Consider the following 15,987-nt stretch of genomic DNA (forward strand, 5'->3'; position numbering starts at 1 on the left):
TGTGTTAGCCTTTTGACTAATTATGAGTCTGTATAACAAACCATTGCCCACTGCATGAAGAGCTTTTCTGTCAAAGCTGCAAGCAGCACTAATATATGAGCATAAACAAAAATTTGTAGAAGGCAATTTGATAAACTGTCCACTTAACAAAGCAGCATTCATGTTAGGCCAGGGTTTACAATACCTTGCATGAATTTCCTCCTGTAGAGCAGACCTCAGATCCAATTGGAAAGCAATTGGTTACCTCATGATCTTCATGTTTCTATTGCACCAGTGGGCACATTTTGCCTGGCAAATAGGTATTATAGCATTCTGGGTACACTATTGAGTAATACCATTAATGACTTTTTTCTCCTCCACTGGCCTGAATAGCATCCTCCAGTACTCTGAATACCAGCCACTAGGGAGAATGTTTTTAGGCCAGTTCCAGATTAATTTCTTTGTCCTGCAAAACAATATTTTGTATGTTATGCATCTAGTTATGGTGGCAACCAAAAGCAATGGCAGTAGCTTGTGTTGTTTTAGGGCCTATACTACCCACCCCCAACAGTTCGTCCCATGCCTGGCACTGGGGTTTTATTTTAATAATCCCTATCTTTGTTCACCCTGGCAGGCTACCTGTGTTCAAACTTTTCTTTTGAATACTTTAAGTAGTTTACAAATTAGTGTATTTATGTAAGGGCTTTCCATACAACCTTAGTTTTGCTTAACCCACCTCTCAGTACCCCTTCCCTGTCTCCTTCCCCCTATCCCCACTTAAATCTTATCACAAGTATTTTATCCCTTCACTCCTTAATATCTTTTTCCTTCTACCTCTTATGAGCACTTTCTAGCTTCCTGACCATTATATTAAGTGGGTTGTCCCACTTAATATAATGTATTCCAGTTCCAAACATTTCCCTGCAAATTCTATAATTTCATTTTTCTTTACAGCTGAATAAAATGCTATTGTGTGTATGTTCTACATTTTCATCATCCATTAATCAGTTGATGGACATTTATTAACTAGCTGTTGTAGACTGGAGCAGCAGTGAACACGGGTGTGGGTACACTTCTGCGAGAGAGTGTAGAACTCTGTGGAACCCTTCGGGTATATACTGGAGTGCTGTATCTATCTTGGGTGTATGCTGGAGTGCTGTACCTATCTTGGGTGTGTGCTGGAGTGCTGTATCTGTCTTGGGTGTATGCTAGAGTGCTGTATCTATCTTGGGTGTATGCTGAAGTGCTGTATCTTGGGCGTATGCTCAGGGGTGCTGATTCTATCTTGGGTGTATGCTCAGGAGTACTGTATCTATCTTGGGTGTATGCTCAGGAGTGCTGTATCTTACTTGGGTGTATGCTGAAGTGCTGTATCTATCTTGGGTGTATGCTGAAGTGCTGTATCTATCTTGGGTGTATGCTGAAGTGCTGTATCTATCTTGGGTGTATGCTCAGGGGTGCTGTATCTATCTTGGGTGTATGCTCAGGGGTGCTGGGTGTATGCTCAGGGGTGCTGTATCTAGGGTGTATGCTGAAGTGCTGTATCTATCTTGGGTGTATGCTAGAGTGCTTGGGTGTATGCTCAGGAGTGCTGTATCTATCTTGGGTGCATGCCTAGGAGTGCTGTATATATCTTGGGTGTATGCTCAGGAGTGGTGTCTCTTGGTCACATTATAGATCTTTTTTCAGCTTTTGAGAAACTACTTCACTGATTTCCATAGTGGCTACACTAGTTTACAGTCTCACTAACAATTAACAATTCCTCTTTCCCCACACTCTTTCCAGCATTTGTTGCCATTTGTTTATTGACCATAGCCATATGACTAGGGTCAGATGGGCTCTCAAGGTAGTTTTCATTTACATTTTCCTGCTCTCTGGTGGTGTTGAACACTTGAAATGTTTATCAGCCATTTGTATTTTTTTTTTTTTAATTAGCTACTTGAGAAGTTCTTTGTATATTCTAAATGCTAATCCCGTGTTAGATAATAAATATAGCTGGCAAAGATTTCTCATTCTGAGGCTATCTTTTCACTTGATTACCAGTTTCATTTGCTGTACAATGCTTTTTAATTTTATGAGCTCTGGTTTGTTGATTATTCCTGAGCAATTGGAGTCCTATTCAGGAAGTTCTTAACTATACCTATGTCTTGACGTGTACTCCCTACTTTTTTTTCTAGCAGTTTCAGAGACCATTAATAATCACAATTAATCTTAAAAGGTATGTATTGATTCCTGTTACTTTGTTGATTTTTGTAGTGTTTGGTTTTTTTAACCCCTCTTCTCTTGCTTAATATTTATTTCCTGTAGCCACATAAATTTTTCTCTTCAATATGAGGGATTCCTTTAAGTGTTTTCTGTAGAGCTGGCTTAGTAGTCAAAAATTCTTTGAGCCTTTATTATTGTTATTGCATAATTTTTCCTCAATTATGATAGATAGCTTTATTAGTATACCTGTATTAATCTGGGTTGGCAGTTGTCTTTCAGAACTTAAGATACATCTGTCCAGGCCATCTGGATTTTAAATTTTCAGTTGAAAAATCTACTTTTATTTTGATGGGCCTATGTGTGAGTTGGATTTCTCTTTTACTATTTTCAAACTTTGTTTTGTATGTTTAGTGTTTTAGTTATAATCAATCAAGGTATTTCCCCCCCCCCCCCTTCTTTCTCTTCCCTGGTTGGAATCCTAAATGTCTGCTTTATTTGAGTTGATTCTTTTCTTAATTCTGGGACATTTTCCATCATGATGCTTTTAAGAGTCTTCTTTTCTATGTTCATTCTTTGTAGATTTGGTCTTTTCAGAGTATTACATATACCTTGGAATTCCCATTGCCATGGTCTTTGTCTTTGTTCTTATTTGATTATTCTAGTTCTTTGGCCTTGTCTCTTTTCCTAAACATGGGGAAATTTCTGTTATGATTATTTTAAAAATGTTTTCTATGCCTTTAGAATGAACTGTGTTCTGTTCTTTTTTCTGTGCCTACTATGTATAGATTTGGTAATTTCAGAATTTCATACATGTTTTAGTCCCACTTGTATCTTTCTAAACTGTTTTAGCTTTGTCCCTGCCTGATTGATCTAGTTCTTCTACTTTTCTTCATGTTCAGATATTCTGTGTCCTTGATCTGTGCTATTGGTTGAGACTCAATAATTTTTTATTTGACTTAGTGTGTTTTTAATACCCAGTGTTTCATCTTATTTCTTTGCTTTTTTTTTAATTTGCTAAATTATTTTGTATTTCACACTGACTTATTTCCTTGTGTTCTGATTTCTTTGAACACACACAACAATCCTATTGAGGTCTTTTGGTTTCCATCTCACTGTCATCATATGCCATTACTATAGGATCAGTGATTTTGAAAAGTTATATTTTCTCTTTTATTTATGTATTGGCATTACTGTGCTTGATTTTGTTTTCATTCTCTCAGTGGAAGTAGTTGTAGTATTCATGTGGGACTTAAATGTGTTAGAGTTGTGTGTAGTTCTCAGTCCAGGCAATCCGGGTGCCTGGTGTAAACTCTGCATGGGACAGTAACTGCTAGAGCAGTCACAGCTTCTTGAAAACCACTGTACAGGTGTTATCTTAGTCATTTAATAGCAGTAGATCCATTTGACATTATTAACTGTTGGAGGATGAACAACTAAGAATGTCACAAAGAATGCTCATATTTTAGATAATAAATAAGTTGGGGAGAAGTAGGTTGGGTAAGGATAAGGATTAAATATTAGACTTGGAAAGAAAACAAAATTGAGGTGCGTAAAGTAGCTCGGGTGTGGGGGCATTAGGGTCCACAGATTTTGAGCTTGTTAAAGCTGTGGAAGATTTTAAAAAGAGGAGATAAGGATGAGAGAAAGAAGAAAAGATGTAGTAAAACTATCCTAAGTCATATGCAGAGTGGAGATTAAATAATAGTAGAGAGTAAGAAATAAAAAGAGTGTTTATGAAATAAATTGCTGGCTCAGTTCTGATGAGTTGAAAGGTGAAGTTCTCAAATGGCCCTGGTTTCTGCATGGCACACTGTGAGTACTAGGGGAAACATGAAGCCCACTTTAAATGTGTTTGTGTGGGAAGGTGAGTTTCTTGTAGCATTTCAGCTAGTAAGCCAACTGAGTTGTGTCCATGATACCTTACTTTTCCTGCCTCTTTTGACAATTTTTTTTATATTAGTTTTTCATGGTTTTGCTAGAGTTTAGTTGTACACCTCTTACATTTTGTCATTCCACTTGGAATTTGGTAAGCTTGATGGATATGTATGTTAATGGTTTTCATCAGATTTGAGATGGTTTTAACCACTAGTTCTTTAACTGTTTTAATTCTGTCTTTTTGGGACTCCTATCATGTTGGTATTCTTCATGGTATATATCTAAGATGCCTTTCATCATATCTTTTTCTTAACTTTTGTTATGTTGTGTAATCTCATATGTCTTCACCTTTTGGTCCTTTGCTCCTAGCTGTCAAGATTGTTGAGCTATTCTAGAATTTCCTGTTGTTGTTCATTGTTTTCTCGTATTTTTCTTTCTATAGTTTTTTTTTTAACATTTATTTTTCAGGTGGAAAAAAAATCAATTTGAAACTATCCTTCAATATTTGATTTTGAGGCAGTTTCTCATTGTTTAACACATGATGACCCTGAGCTTATAATCCTCCTGTCTCAGCCTCCTAAATCCAAGGATTACATGCCTGGCTTTTTAAATTCTTTAGACAATTTTTAAGGCTCATTACACTTGCAGCTGGTTCTCTACTTACAATGGAATTACATCGTAATAAATCCATTTTAATTGGAAAGTATATTTAACTACACTAAACTCAACCACAGTACACTATGCTTTTGTGCTTTTCTGGAAACTGCAGCTTGTAACAGCTGCCTATCATCCCAAGATAGCTGACTACGTTTTATTAGCTTGATAAAATACTAGAATTGAAATATGGCTTCTTCTAAACACATACTGCTTTTGAACTGTCCTAAACCTTAACAGTTAAGTTGAACCCTTAAGGTCAGACTGTTGATATTATAAGTAACTGATGAACAGTTTTCTTATCTATTGCTTTCTCATCCCTTAGCTTGGCTCATAATGTATTATTTCTTTGTATTTTTCATAGTTTTTTTTTTTTTTTTTTTTTTTTTTTTTTTTTGGTTAGAATTGGACCTTTAAGTAAACATGACAGTTCAGAAAAACCAGAATTTTATCTTGTACTGTAATTATGTGTTTGTGTTGCTCTTACAGTTTTTCTTCTTGCTTTAGTGAATTTTCAGAGGTAATTTTGTATTGTGGCCACTGAAGTCTTTACTCAGGGTCTGAGATTTTCTTTAAATGCTTGGAACCAATAAATTTTCCTGCTTTGTTTTGTGATTCTATTTGGAACACACTTTATTGCTAAGCTGGAACTTTACAGCTGTCTGGTAGCTTTGCTTCCTGCCTGGACATAGTTTCAAGGTCAAGGTGTAACACAAAAAATAAAAAAACCCAGATATTGGGGTTTAAGCTGCAGATCAGAAAAGCAAAGCAGCCGGCCACTAGCTCTTTCTTCTAACTCAGTCCAAAAGGGGGTGATCCTGTCTTTACGAGCTTTCCACCAAGCCTCAGACTGCTTCCTCTCCTGAACATGACTGGAGGCTAAATCTCAGAATGCATCCTGAAACACTCTTTTATATACTACTCTAGGCTTGGAATTAAAGCTTTGAACTGTAATTCTCTTTTAGACTGATGCGTGCTAATGTAGCCCTGGGTGGTCTTGAACTCATAGAGATCCATCTGCCTTTATCTTCTGAGTGCTGGTATTAAAGATGTGTGCCGCCACCACCCAGATTCTATAGCTGTCTAGTGTGGCTAACTTTGTATTTTGGTCCTCATTGGCTTTATTAGATCATAAGTAATATATCACTACCTTAGTGGTGAAATAAGCTGTTTTTAAGTCTTTTCCTGTATATAGCCCTTTGTATGTGGATGCACTATAAACTGTAGGAATTCTGAAGATTTTCATTTGTTCAGCCTATTGTTTATTCTACCTCTACCATCTCCCCCACTTCCGCAAAGTTAAACTTTGCCAGTAATTAGCTATTAATAATTTTCCAAACCCAGGTTCAGCCGTTACAGGCTAGGCTTACAACTATAAATAATTTTGTACACTCTATCACCCTTTTACTAGAGCATTTGGGGAGGTGGGGAGGAGATCCTTCAGCTGTGGACAGCAGTCAGAGAGACACCATACAGATAAAGACTAGTCTTCATGATGTGAAGCTGAAAGAGCTCTAGTTGGGTTGCTCTGGCAGTCAGTGCAGGATCAGAAATAAAAATTTCAAACGTCATTTTTCTTAATCAATTTTTTTCCCCTTAAGTGAATTCTCTCTGGGTGCTGGAGCCGTTTGGTAGTTCTTTTTTTTTTTTTTTTTTTTTTTTTTTTTTTTCAAGATCTCAGAGTAATACATTACTGAAAGGACAGGAGTATATTCTTAAAAATATGCTTTTAGCCAAGTTCATCTTTGTTTGACTATCATAGAATGTATGGTAAGGTTAGGAACCCTATCTTATCTCTTAATGCAGTCCAATAATATGGTAAATGTGAGATGGTAAAGTGATATAGCAGGCATGTATTTTATAATAAACTTTTTTTTAATGTATGGTAGTGATATATTCTAGTATAATGTAATATATGAATAAGTAGCAGTTTTTGTTATTAAATATTATATATTCTATATAATTATATATCCTATAATCTTATGCAGCTGGCAGCACTGACATCATAACAAATGCACAGATGATGAATACATCATGCTTTGATGATAAGAAGGCAGTTATGTTACATTGTGATAAAATGTTTTTAGCTCCATTTTAATCTTAGGGCACCACCATCACATATGTCATGGTTTGTTGAATGTCATTATGGAGTATATAGCTGATTTGTTACTCTTGCATCCAGATAGAATAAGGCAGTTGATTCTGAGCCAGATATAAGTGTTCAGATTGCCATGAGCATGTTTCATGGTGCAAGAGATCATATGAACTTATAGTTATAGAGCAAAAGGAAGCCATAATCAATATATTTACCAAATACATTGATAGAAAACCATCAGCTAAGTGGGATGTTGTCTTACTCTTAACTTTAGGGCTAGTGGAAGCTGATAGCTTACTTGTAGTTAATCTCAAAAGCTTTACTTGATAGTCACAACCATGTTAGGTCTAATACAGGGGTTGACAATAACTCTGAAAAGGGATTAAAGTTAGCCTCGGATAATTTTCTATTTTAGTTTGTAACATTCTGTCTTCTCAGTTGCATATTAATTAGTCTTCCGAATCCTCATCATAGTTATAGCCATTTTACAGCTCTTAGTTGCTAGTAGAACCACTTTAATTTTTATCAGTTTTGTTGTTCCCTTTTATGGAGTGGCAGATTTGAAGACTCCTGCTCTGCCACTTTTGATTATTTTTTAAAATCTCTTTCTTGAATGAATGCTTATAGTTTCTGTCTTTAAAGCAATTATCCATTTTTCAAAAGCAGTTTCCCACTTTTTTCTTTTTCTGTTTTTCCTCTGGCATTGACTGATGCTACATAAATATTTAAGTGAAGTTATAAAGTTCTTTTACATCTTTTTTTGGGGTGTAGACTCTATTTTCTTTTCTGTTGATAAATGGAAAGTAGTTGTAGCACAAGTAATAAAAGCCCAGACAGCTATTGGGGTTAAAGCTGAAGATTAGAGACGCAAAGTGGCCTGCCACTGGAGAGTTCTCACCTCTTTGGTTAAGACCAAAGGGGGATGGATGATCCTGTCCTCAGAGTGACTACAGACTGCAGTATTCACCACCAAAACCTCAGACTGCACTGAGCTCGTGCCTTATATTCCCTCTAGTGCTGGGGTTAAAGGCATGAGCTCTGTTTCTCTTTTAGACTGATTTCATTCTCATGAAGCCCAGGGTGGCCTTGAACTCACAGATATCCATCTGCCTCTATCTCCCAAGTGCTGAAATTAAAGGTGTGACCTCCACTGCCAGTCCTCTGTGACTTAACTAGTGACTTAGGAGTGTGACAAACTAGTAGCTTAGCTCTTAACTGTGTTGTTAAGAGCTAACTAATTGCTTAGCTCTGCATTCTGATCTTCAGGCAAGATTTATTTGTTAGATTACAAACAATATATCACTACAAGTAGTGTACAGGCTTTTTTGGACTGCCATCCCATGAATCACTACACAGAGACTTATTATGAAAGCTCATCCTATAACTTAGACTTGTCCCACTACCTCTTAAATTAATCCATTTATATTAACCTATGTTTTGCCTCATGGCTTTTTACCTATCTTGCCTGTCTTGTTTCCTCTCTGTGTCCTCTGGTGTGTCTCTCCCACGCCTAGGTTCATCTCCTCTACCCCTTCTTTTTGCTCAGAAGTTCCACCTTTACCTCCTGCCTAGCTATTGGTTTTTTTTTTTTTTTTTTTTTTAGCTTTTTACTAAACCAATCAGAGTGACACATCTTTACACTGTAATACAAACAATATTCTACAACAGTGAAGATTAGAAATCTTCAGTATAATTTATATGACCCTTTGAAAAATATTTTTAGCTTTTCAAAGATGCCACCATTGTTGTTTATCATATTCTGATGTATTTGATCTTTTTATCCAGTCTGTTTTTAAGGTGTTCTCTTTGTCATTGTCATGATCTAGTTTGTATTAAAATGCATTTTGTTCAGTAAACTAAATCCTTTAGTAAACTTTGTGTATATTGTGCAGCATCTATCAACTCAGGCATTAATTTTTTTTTTCAAGTATGCAAACTTAACTGTTTGGTTACAGTGTTTTCATCTATATATATAATTTTACTTTGTTCGTATTTAATCTTCCTCTTCCAAAGTACCTCGCCCATACTTCCTGAATTCTTTTGCCGGATTCTTACTTCTCTTACATAAAATGTGGTTCCCCTTTTATGCCAATTTTTAAAATTGGCTTTCAATACTTTATAATTTTTTTCCTATTTATAGGTTGGCCATCCTCCTGTCTTTCTATATAGGGTTAAGTTTGTTTATTACTTCCTTTATTTGATATATGAAAGGCTAGAACTGCTTCAAATGTCCTTATCTTGTCTGTTCTGTTTTTGTGTTTGCTCAGACACATTGAAGCAAGGTGTGAGACCAAAGGCTCTTTCAGCAACAGTCTGCTGTTACTGTGAAGGCACACTGTTGTGTAGTTATTAAGTAGGGAGAAGAAGCTTGTCAGTTGGTACCAGGGTTTAAGGTCCTCAAATATTTTCCCATCACTATTGAAAACTAGAAGAGGGGGACACATGGAATGTATTTTTTCTTCTTGTAGATCTATGAAGCCTTCATAAAACTCTGATTTGGAGAAAATAGTTTTTAGGACCAGGCAGGACTTTTGGAGCACATACTCTACAGTAGTTTGGATTACCAGTTACTGGTTGTAAAGATAGGGACGGTAACTTTCAGTCATTTTGCATTTTGGAGAGAAACCATGTTTCCTAGAACTGTAATGTATAAACTCTTTTATTTTAAATTTTATTTCTATTTAATATTCAGAATTTTGAGACCCATTTATGTTTTCTTTAGTAATTTCCTTGAATCTGTTTTCCCCTCTTCACTGTTTTCAGTATATCTGCCAAACTTTTTTCCTCCTGTGGTACTTAAGTTATAATGACATACTGCAAAGTACCCTAATATTTAAGAATCCAGCTTGACTGACTGTATGCTTGGAAATAGCAGTCAGAAGAAGGTGCACTGCATACCTCTGAGAACAGGACTCAGATGAAGGTCCAGAGCATTTCCAACACCCTTTTCCTTTTATCCTTTGAAGTTAACTGAAAGCTGCCAAACAGACATACAGCATAGTCACATCATTTTACACTTCAGTCATACATGAAATTTCCAGGACTTATACATTCTCCTAACATGGTCATTATTTTTCTGTAAACTACATGTTGATGGGTAAATGAACTACTGATAGTTTAACAATTTAGAACTCCATGTCTAGACCTTTGATGAGTTTTGCTTTCCTGGGTCTGAATGCTAGATAATTATATGTTTACTTAATTAATGCTTCCTTCATTTATTAAGGATATATATTATACAGGTATCGTGTGTTTTGATGCAGCTCTTTTCTCAATACTCAAAACATTTTTCACATTATTACAACAAAACTATCCTTCTACATTTCAATTAAGTTATTTTGGCAATGGATTTTCTTGTTTGAAATATTTGCATTTTCCTCATATAATGTTAATACAAATATTTTACATTTATCTATTTGTATGCAAGGGAGGCACATGTTTTAGTCATAGGACAATACTATTATAGAAGTTGATTTTCCGTCTACCATGTGGTTCCTGAAGATAAAATTTAGGTCATCAGGTTTGGCAACAAGCAGCTTTACCCCACGCATCTCACTGGCCTGAGACCTCTTTATGATATTATTCATTCCTCCTTAAATAGAATTGTTATGTTTTGGATATCAGTCTGTTTTTAAAGATAATGTGGACTCTATAGGGTAATTTAAAAGGAAATCATTATTATGTATACATACATACATACATATATATATATATATATTCACACACTTATGTACATGCATGTGTGTATTTCTTTTTGACAAATTCAGATTTTAGGTTCATACACTGAAATTTGGGAATAACTTTTGAAGTTACTATTTATGGCTATCTAAAGTATTTTAATATCCATTATAATTTCTTTATATGTGTATCATGAATAAAACAGTAAAATTCAGTTTGGGAAATAAGTATTTTGTCCCATAATGTATACCCTGAAATTGTAATTGTCATGTTTTTATTTTTGTTTTCTATTTAAGGCAATCCTTTATCACAAGATATTATGAGCTTATACCAGGACCCAGATGGAACCCGAAAGCTACTGAACTTCATGCTTGACAATCTTGCAGGTAACTTTTTTCTTTCTTTTGGCAAGGTGAGGTGTTTTGAGACAGGGTTTCTCTGTAGCTTTTGGAGCCTGCCCTGGAACTCTATCTTTAAATCAGGCTGGCCTTGAATGCACAGAGCCTGACTCTGCCTCCTGAGTGATAGGATTAAAGACATGCACCACCGCTGCCCAGCTCCTTGCTGGTAAGTGTTAATGACAAAGCAGTGGAGTCTAGATGTTATCAGTAGCTGATATATTACAGATTGCTTTTATAACTGCTATAGGTTTAGAATTTCTTCCTTATGCAGTCAGGACCTACCCTCCCCCCAAGTGGGTGAGTACTTTCTGTTTATGAAGCAATGTGATAAGATTTCTTGTAGAAGGTTTTATGTTTTAAAATGATCATTATTACTTTTGTTACTGTTGTTGTTGTTGTTGTTGCTGCTGCTGCTATTGCTACTACTACAGCTGAGACCTTAAGAGTCTTTAGTCTTACTGTGCAGCCCTGGCTATTCTGGTCATAATGTAGATGAGACTGGTGTCAAACTCTCAAGAGATTCACTTGCCTCTTAAATGATGAGGTCATTATATATGCCACATATGGGGAGGCATCAAAGGAGGCCAGAACAGGGTGCCAGGTTCCCTTGGGCTGATTATAGTTTTGAGCTGTCTGATATTAAATGCTAGACACAAAACTCAGGCCCTTTGAAAGAGCAGCATGGACTCTTAATTACAAAACCATCTCTCCATCCCCAGGATCTTTAAATTTTATAGGTATAGACTGAGATTAAAAATGTTTAGTTTTTTTTTTTAATTCAGTTGATGTTAATTTTTTGTTAAATCCTGATACTTGACTGAGATACATTTATTTACTTATTTATTTTTATTTACTTTCTGTTTTTCGGGGCAGAGTTTCTGTGTGTCCTGGCTGTCCTAGAACTCTCTGTATATATCAGGCTGGCTTCAAACACAGAAATCTGCTTGCCTCTGCCTCCTTAGTGCTGGGATTAAAGGTGTGTATCACCACTGGACTGAGATACAATATATTCATTGTTCTCTTAATTTTTTATTTAATGTTAGTTGCTTTCTATAAGTTATGCCATATTTGTAGAATAATTATTTGTATATCACTAAGTTTAGTTTAATATATTTTTTAGAGTTGTTTGCATTTATGTTTGATTCAGAATTGCCAGCAACTTTTATCTTCATTGTTGTCATTTTGTTTTATGAGAATATTTTTTTTTGTTGTTGTGGTTTGGCAGAATATATATCTAGGCATGAAGTTTCTTTGCAAGAAGTTTTATAGTACGACTTTAATTTTATAAACGCTTTATTTTGCGTGTACTTGCCTTTCTGTATGTATTTGTACTACATGTCTGCAGTGCCTGCAGAGGTCAGAAGAAGCAATTGGATCCCCTAGAATTGGAATTACAGATGTTTGTGAGCTGCTGTGTGGGTACTAGTAATCAAAACTGGGTTCTCTGTAAGAGAAATTGATGGGAGATGTCATTCTGTAAATATGTTTTTCTTTTTGGTTAATGAATAAAGCCCTGTTGGCCAATAGGAAAGCAAGATAGGAGACAAGGAGGATTTGGTGAAATATAATAGAGTCAAGATGTAAGGTCCAGACCCTCTGTCTTGAGCAAGACCACGTGGAAATACTTATATTGATAGAAATGGGTTAATATTTAAGACAGAGCTAGCCAATAAGAAATGCTAGTAACAGGCCAACAACTTTATATCTAATACAGCGTTGCTGTGTGTTATTTGGGGCTGACGCACCTATGGGACCAGACTGGCAGGGAAAACTGCTCATAACAAATAAATGCTCTTAACTGCTGAACCATCTCTCTGTCTAGAAACATGGCAGTTATTATCTGAGATGTACATGCTGGCAGTGGTCACCATTTGGTTGCTGGTTTAATTTTCTTAAGTAATTACAGTACTATTCTGCTTTCCATTTCTTTGTTTTTGAAAGTAATGTTATCTGAAAATTACTGCATTTTATATAATGTCATTCTTTACAAAGAAGTTCAGAACATGTTTTTATGACCCATTTAATGTCCATAGGATATAGAATGGTATTTCTTTTATGCGAGATACTAATATTTGCTGCTTTAGTTTACTTTGTAGAAAGTCTTGCTCCTAGATATCTGTCAGTTTTTTCTAGGGAGAGAAGAACCTAACTTTTGGCTTTATTGATTCTCCTTTATTACATGTTTATTTCAAGTTTCATTAATTTCTTAACTATTTCTTCAGTTCTACTTTTTTGTGTTTTATTTGCTGTTCTTTTTCTAAAAAATTGAAATCTGGATCAATAATATCCATTTATGTCTCTCTAAATACGGTTTTTAAATGTTTCCCATGGGCTTCCATTTATATTATTATTACCCAACTCAGCACTTTTTAAAAACTTTTTTTTTTAAATTTATCTGACTTTATATGCATTGGCATCAGATCCTCTGGATCTGGATTTACAGACAGTTATAAGCTGGCATGTGGGTTCTTGGAATTGAACCTGGGTCCTGGAAGAGCAACCATCTCTCCAGTCCCTCAGCTTTTACTAATACCCCTGTTTACCCTGTGAATCACATAGAATTTTATTTCTTATTTCCATGAGAGTTCAAGCTAAGATTTTTAACTTAATTCTATTGTGGTTAGAGAACATACTCTTATTAAAAATTTTAATACATTATGAGCTAGTACATTCTTAATTTTTTTAGGTGTTAAGTGCGCACCCTGAATATTGCCTGTGTAGTTGTTTGATGTAGACTTTAATTAATTAATATATATATATATATATATACACACACACACATATGTTTATGTTTGTTAAACATTTATTGTTTCTGTGTGATGAGTGTATATTTAATAACCACTTTGGTTCATTCATATTGTGTTAGACTGCTAAAATTGTAGATTTGCCTGTTTCTTATTACTTCAAATACTTAATTCTGTGTGCTAAGCATGCCGTTTCGTTTTTAACATTTTTTGTATCTTTCTAACTTAATGTTTCCTCAGCTTGGTTTAGATTTATTTTGTTCAGAGGTAGTAACTTAAATTATAATGGAAATCTTTCCTCTTTCAACATAAGTATGTCTGTGTTACCTTTACATTTTCTTCCTCCCTCCCTCCCTCCCTCCCTCCCTCCCTCCCTCCCTCCCTCCCCTTTCCTTCCCGTTTCGAGACAGGGTTTCTCTGTATTGTTTTGGAGCCTGGCCTGAAACTAGCTCTGTAGACCAGGCTGGCTTCTAACTCACAGAGATCCAAGTGCTGGGATTAAAGGCGTGCACCACCAACATCTGGCTTTCCTTCATATTTTCAACCAGTTCAATGTAGTTTACATTTTTGGTGACTTTATCTTCAATCAGTGGAGTGTTTAGAAGTGTATTGCTTAATATACAAGTGTGGTAGTTTTCCTGTTGTGGTTTCTTGTTTGATTATATGTAGGAACATTCAGATAACATATTTAAGGCTTACCCCAGTTTTTAGATTAGTTTATCTATGGTCCAAGGTATTGGTTGTCATAGTATGTATTCCATGAACTCTTGAAAAGCTTGCTCATTATATAATTGGTGAATAGTATAAAAATGTAAATGGGAACATGTTGGTATGGCACTCAAAATTCCTCTTATATTTTTTCAAATTTCCCATCTGGTAATCCTATCAAATGGAGATATGAAGGAGTTAAAAATTCTCAGCTATAACTATGTATTTATTTATCTCTCTGTTCATCTGTCAGCTTTTGCTTCTGGTATTTTTTTTTCAAGATTTATTTCTACTTTATGTGTTTGAGAGTTTGCCTGCATGTATACATGCATTTATACATGATCATGCATGATGCCCAAGGAGGCTAGAAGAGGACATCTGATACCCTGAAACTAGAGTTACAGATGGTTGTGATCTACACTTTGGGTTTTAGGAACTGAACTTAGTTTCCTATGCAAGTGCACTAAATAATTTTAACTGCTGAGCTGTATTTGCAGCCCCTGTTTCTGGTATTTTAAGCTCTGTTGATTGTCACATACATGTTAGGGTTGTTAATAGTTAGTGGTTTGGTCATTTCATTATGTAATCATGTTCTATTTTTTGGTTTGATCATTTCATTATGTAACTAATGTTCTATTTTTTATTGTCCTGAAAACTACTTCATTGGATATCAAATAGCTATTCTTGCTTTTTGAAAAGTTAATTATTTTTAAATATTCTATATTGTATTTGAAGGATATGTTGAATAGTTGAGTCATACTTTGTATTCACTCCACTAAGATTTTATTGTGACTTATGACTTACTTTAACTATAGTCTAGGAAGCCATACTTGGTACTATAATAGTTATTATAATTTTTTTTTTCCTTTGGCCATCAAATACAATTTAAGAAGTGATGGTGAAATGGGTAATGTTAATCCTCCTAATTTTATCCCTTATATTTTGCTTTTTGTTTTGAGAGCTTCCTTTAGCAGTGACCATTCTCTAAAAACAGCTGTGTTAGTGATCAGTTTTTTAGTTTTCCATTACATATTCAGCTTTATTTCCTTATGATTCTCCTCTACTAATCTCAGGCTAACAGTAGTTTGCAGTGTCAGGACTACATGTGTGTACTCATGCCCAGCTCCTTGATTTCCAAAGGATATTTTTACTGCATATGTAGTTTTCACCTGGCAGTTCTTTTTTTGTTTTCTTTTTTAATGTAGCTGTCAAAGTTGGAGTGTTTCCTTAGGCTTCCAGTGTAATTTAAATTGGCGTTTTCCAATGGATAATCTGTTAGGACTTTGATGTTTCTGAAAAACTACAGAAGTTTATTTAGAATCTATTTTGTTATGGATTTCATTATTTATTTTTGGGGACAGGGTTACTCTGTTATCCCTGACCCTCCTGGAACTCACTCTGTAGGCAGGCTGGCCTCAAACTCACAGAGATCCCCCTGCCTCTGCCTCCCAAATGCTGGGATTAAAGACGTGAGTCACCATTGCCTAGCATATTTCCTCATTTTAAAAGTCTGTTTCTCTCTCTCTCTCTCTCTCTCTCTCTCTCTCTCTCTCTCTCTCTCTCTCTCTCTCTGTATCCATTTATTCTAAAAGCCAGTGATTTTTATCTTTTGTAATTTGTACACTGTGTCCTGTCAGTAGTCTCACTC

General features: G+C 35.4%; 1 protein-coding gene across 5 annotated transcripts in view; it reads left to right on the top strand.

Moving 5' to 3' along the window:
• Positions 1 to 15,987, top strand: part of Cnot6l (CCR4-NOT transcription complex subunit 6 like) — an 83,641-nt gene that overhangs the window by 36,414 nt on the left and 31,240 nt on the right. For all 5 annotated transcript variants that reach the window (XM_051198305.1, XM_051198302.1, XM_051198303.1 and 2 more), the window contains one exon: positions 10,783 to 10,872. In XM_051198305.1, coding sequence (XP_051054262.1) covers positions 10,783 to 10,872 — 90 coding nt within the window. The remainder of the gene's footprint in view (positions 1 to 10,782; positions 10,873 to 15,987) is intronic.

Source organism: Phodopus roborovskii, unplaced genomic scaffold (assembly GCF_943737965.1).
Source record: "Phodopus roborovskii unplaced genomic scaffold, PHOROB, whole genome shotgun sequence".
NCBI lineage: Eukaryota > Metazoa > Chordata > Mammalia > Rodentia > Cricetidae > Phodopus > Phodopus roborovskii.